General features: G+C 37.3%; 1 protein-coding gene across 1 annotated transcript; it reads right to left on the reverse strand.

The window, feature by feature from the left end:
- Positions 1 to 4,734, reverse strand: LOC123225847 (E3 ubiquitin-protein ligase WAV3-like). Its single transcript, XM_044650150.1, has 2 exons — positions 4,369 to 4,734; positions 1 to 2,364 (listed from the first exon to the last, which is right to left on the reverse strand). Exons 1-2 carry the CDS (start codon positions 4,570 to 4,572, stop codon positions 427 to 429), a joined length of 2,142 nt encoding a protein of 713 aa, XP_044506085.1. The 5' UTR covers positions 4,573 to 4,734; the 3' UTR covers positions 1 to 426.
- Between the last annotated feature and the right edge of the window lie 779 nt (positions 4,735 to 5,513).

The following is a 5,513-nucleotide window of genomic DNA, read 5'->3' on the forward strand; positions in this document are numbered from 1 at the left end:
TTTGTCAAAAGAATCAAGAGCAGATATACCATATCTTATATTTAGTTGAAGAATTCACCCCAAGTATCCCCACAATTACATTTTTATACCCCCTCTTCTCAGCAAATGTAAAACACCATTTCTGGATATGTACATCACCCATAACCAAAAATATAAAAACCCCTTAAACTCCCACTTTTTCCTTTTCACCAATTTTTCCCGCAAACCCAATATCTCACCTATTGCCCAATTCTTATTCATTTACATTACAAAACAAGGAAATTTACCCTTGAAACCTTCAAGCCTTCTCTCTCTCTTTGATTTATACCCCCACTTTCCAAAACCACGAAAAGGAAAACAAATAAGACTAACAAAAACAAAAAGGTCTGTGGATATAGAATATGTGAATGTAGGGTGAGGAGAATTTTCAAAGATAACTCTGAACAATTACCTCGGCTGAGGCCGGGCAGGAAATGAGTGAGCTTGGCGGAGTTGTTTGCGTTGAGGTGGGGGAGTCCTCAAGATCATGGTTTGAGACTTTGTTACCATGTCAACCATTGATGGGGTTTGGTAAGCTTGCACAAGGCTTGTACTATCAGTGGAATCACCACGTGCAGTTGCTCTTTGCCATGAGTGTGAGCTCAGACCAGATAAAACATAAGCCCTTCCAGATGACTCATATATGCGGCGATTTGCCATCCTTTCTTGCATCTCTTTTAACTCAGCACATAATGCAACGCATAACCTGTCACGAGCCCGAGCGGAGATGGTTTCAGACAGTGCTCTACGGCAACTCTCCAATATAGAGACTGCATTTGCTAGATCACCGTGTTCAGCAACAGCTCTAGCCTCAGCCATTGCCTCTGCTGCACGAAGCCGATTTCTTTGCCTGTCTACTTCCATAGACACTACTAGTTGCCCAGTTATTGCTGGCCTTTGGATCTTTACATCAGTAGCTTCATCTGAAATCACCGTTTCTTTTGTCATGGGATCTCTAAAAGCACATTTAACCTTAAGCAATGACATATCTTCTTTAGTACCACTAGGTGGAATGTCAATTGTAACCAGAAAATCCCTTTCTTCTTCAGCATACAAGTCTCCAACATCAATAGCACCTGTTTTTCCATCAGGCATCAAGCTGCTGTGGTAACTTCCTGCTTTTATTGAACTGATTTGCAAACTTGGATGAACACACTCAACTTTAAGCTTCACCTCCTGCACAACCACACTCAATAAACCGCCAATACATTGTGCAAATGCATCCTGAATCACACCCTCAGCTTCTATGAAAGAAAATGTGCCCCCAGAAATCTCAGAGATTGAATGCATTGAGGTAGCATCATGGTCTGCACCAAATCCAAATGCATGAACAGGAATTTCGTTGCCAGTATTACCATTGCGATGGATTGAAGTAGGGAGAAGAGACTTGTAATCTGTTCGAGAATGAGCTGCACCAGGACTAGTGACAGTATAAGTATCCTGTCCATCAGATAAGAGTATGATACTACCTACAGGGTTCTTCCACTGGCGATCTAGCAACACTTTGGCACCCTTTTTTAGCCCTTCAGCAATATTTGTCCCACCATTTGAAGTTAGAGAATTAACAGCTAGTAAAGCTTCCTGCCTTCCCATCTCAGTCATCCTACGGAGAGGGAAAAGGCGACGAGCGGTGGAAGAGAAGGCAATGACAGAAAGGCGGTCACAGGGGCCAAGATTCTGAATCACAAATCCCATTGCTCTTTTTAGCAAAGCAAGCTTGGTACCAGCCATGCTGCCACTAACATCAAGCACAGTGACAATGTCAACTGTAGCACGGGAATTTTCAAATGTTGGCACCTGGTTGCTGCAACTATTATGTCTTCCACTACAAAGAGGAGCTTTCAGATGGATTAGTATATTAAAATTATTGTGCGAAACAGCATTTGGGACAGCTGAAACTTCTGGGTATGTTTTGACCTCTAATTTTCCAATAGAATTATCTTCAGTGGCATCTATAGTTGGTGCATTACTACTCTCAGTAATCTCATGTTGTTGATCCAATGCTTCATCATCATTGAAGACAGCAGGTTCAGGAGCATGATAGATTGAATTAATTTGCCTGCTCAAATCGAGCTGAGGAGGAGGGATTTGTCGCAATATATTCATCCATGCATCATCACGAGACCAACCAACAGGATTGATTCTCGACCTTCCATGGGGGAGATCAGATGCAGGGCTCTGAAATGGGACTTCTTTCCATTTTGCTCTGCAAACCGGGCAAATTTGGTTCCCATGTTTTACATTAGAAGTAATGCAATGAAAGTGGAAAGAGTGAGTGCACTCTGCAGTGAAAATGGCGTGGCCTTGGCCAGGTTTGATGTTGGTCAGACATATTGCACAGGTCCTCTGCAATTAAGAAGGATAAGCAGGTGATTACACAAGATCCACACAGGTATTAGACAAAAAGGGTCAAGAGAAGAATTACAGAATTAACTTCTTTAAGCTACTGATACAAATTCATCTGGAAGATGACAGAGAGAGGAATAATGAGTAATACCCAAAATAACTGACAACAGGTTTACCCAATATTAGAGAGATAAAATGATAAGGTTCCCTGCAATGAAAATCAATAATAGTTGATTAATCAAATTTCCCCCCTAAAAAGTACATAAAATACCTTTAAGCATTAAATTGTTAGATAGATATCTCTAGATTAATCTACTAGCTCTAAAAGATTTTAGTGTTTCAAATTACTTTATTTTAAAATAAAAATAATTAAAGAATTTTGATACTTTTGATATCAAATTGCTTTGCCCTAATTTTGGAGATACTCACAAATATCCAAAGGTTTTCCATTTGTCCAAAAATATATTCCAACCCTATAACAGCTATAGCCTACAGGGTCCAGTAAGTCTACCACATCCAGCTGAATTCAGGGAGGCACTGCATATCCCAGAATTCTATAACTTGCATGAAAGTAGTGAGAGATTTTTGTCAAAACACAGCCTAGTTTATTTCAGTAAACATGAAATTATGCTGTCTGGAGAAGTTCTTTCTGTAAAATTTAGTCACTGCTCAAAGCCTTCTTAATTAATGGATTTTCATATCTGCTTGTAATGTTAGTTAAAATGGGCTTCAAATCTGATACTAGCATTGGGACTTAGTTCCGATCTTTCACAATTCCAATGTTTCAGAATTTCAAGTGCATGGCTTTTAAGTAATGCCACCACCAGCTGTAAGTTGGACAGTATTGAAAAATTCAAATGTCACTATTGTCTATCACTGACCCCCTTTGTCTCTACAGAGCTCAATTATTGAGGCTGATGCATAAAAAGAAGAAATAGAATGCAACCTATCTGCACCACAAATCCCCACATCAAGAAGCATCAAATATTGTTAAATTGCACTAATAGTTGGTCTTCACAGTAATCCAACAAAGCATCCATAAAAGAAGTCAAAACTTAGGTGGTCAAACCATAGTAAAGGTCATAACAGGAATTTAAAAAACAACCAAGGTAGCGACTTTCCCCCCATCAATCAAACTAATGATGAATCTTTTAACACAGTAACCAAAAAAAAAATCTAAACACAATGCTCATTAAAAAAGATAAATATTAGTGGGCTTACTAAACAAAAATTTAAGTTCCCATTTCTCCACATCTTTTTTCCCCCAAACAACATGAAAAGCAGAGATAAGAGCAATATAAGATGTTGGAGCGTATGTGGAAGAGTGCGGTTACGTTATGGTGAGGAAAGAAAGCACTTTTCTCATCAATGGAAGGAGAAAAGTTAAAGAGGTACAGTGATATTGTATTCCTTTTCAAATAAGCCAAAGGACAATGGTCCTTAAAGGGACCAATCCACTTTATCCCCACAAGGGAGTTGAAAGTAACAGGACAACAAATTACCATCTTCTGAAAATTCAGAATCTATCACATTATCCCTTACCCCACTTCATCGCACCCTTCCAACCATATAAATTTTCTATTAACCAAATTTCCACAGTAACATTATCACTTACATTTTACACAAAAATACTACAACCCATAAATGATAAGATATATTATAATATTCACACATTTTCTATTACTTTGGAAATATTCCTATTTCGTTACCATCTTCATTTCATAAAAACCGGTAAATCCGTTATCGTTACCGGGATTCTGCTCCCGATGATATATCAAATTGACTATACGAAATCAACCTACGACAGTCATAATACATAAAATTAAAACTACATTAGCAGAACACGAAGCTCATAAGAACAAGTAGAACTGAGTTCAAGAATTTAAAATTAGATTAAATCAAAGGAGATCCGTTGTGAAAATAAAGAGTAAAACAGCGACAATTAGCGATAAAAAGGAGCATGATAATATAAATCAGAAGGAGAGAAATGTTGGCAAGATGAACCTTGGAGGACTTGGAAAACCGGAGGCCTGAAGAAGAAGGGGAAGGAGTAGAAGGAGATTGAGGTAGAGAAGACGGCGAAACGGCGTCGGAGAGTCTTGATTGAGTGGCGTTGGAAGAAGTTATGGAGTCTTGCTGTGATTCAGGCACATATAAACACATGTTGAGACCAAGAGCCAGCTTCGCCTTCCTCCATTTGCTTCCCATATCTTCTCAGTAAGAGATGTCAAAGTGAAGACTGTGAATATTTCAGATCTTAAAATTGGAATGAGCAGGAGAAGCCATAGACAGAACAAAGAGAAAAAGCAGTAAATGTGTGCGCTAATAATTCATGGTATGAATAAATATTATAATAGAGATTGAGAGCTTTTATCTTATTTTATGTGGCGGACATAAAATTTTAATTGTTTATGTAATGGTGATTGGTGGGGTCGGGGCTGGTGGGGGGTGATGGTAAGCCTTGTATAATTATTATTTTTATGTGTTTTTTAATAAGAGGAGAGGGTTTGCATGTGAATTTGGAACGTTGGGGGCCGTTCATTTTCATTAGCGACATGTGTACTCTGGAATCAAATCGAGCAAACTTAAATTTAGTAACCAAACTTGACCAGTTCGAGCTCAAAATAAGTTTGATCGTATTGAGATTACACAAACCCATGTTTTCAATTGATTATAACTTTTTTGCCACCAACCTTAACGAGGAATACCTTTATTATCTTTTGCTAGGGTGTAATTTTGCCACTTTCATTGGATCTTAACATGTTGTGAGTGTCGGTTTTAGAACATTTATAATTTTAAAATAAAATAAAAATTTACAAATATAAGAATTTGACAACGAAATTATAGAGAGAAAATAAGAGATGTAACCAGTGAATTAAGTTTTTTTAAACAACGACGTTTTAAAACCTTATATTAAACAATAACACTAAAACAAACAGTTTTAACTACCTTAAGGGCAATCTCCCCCTCCTAATAATAACTAATAATCTTCCTTTTTCCCTCTTATTTTTGTTAATGAAATCAATTATTGGATTTTACATTTTTAATCATTTTATTTTAAAATTAATTTTAACTATTTGACATTTTTTATCGAAGACGTTCTTTTTATCCATTCAACTGTGAAAAATTATTATAATTCAAACTTAATT

The sequence above is a fragment of the Mangifera indica genome, chromosome 9, assembly GCF_011075055.1.
Source record: "Mangifera indica cultivar Alphonso chromosome 9, CATAS_Mindica_2.1, whole genome shotgun sequence".
NCBI classification, from domain to species: domain Eukaryota; kingdom Viridiplantae; phylum Streptophyta; class Magnoliopsida; order Sapindales; family Anacardiaceae; genus Mangifera; species Mangifera indica.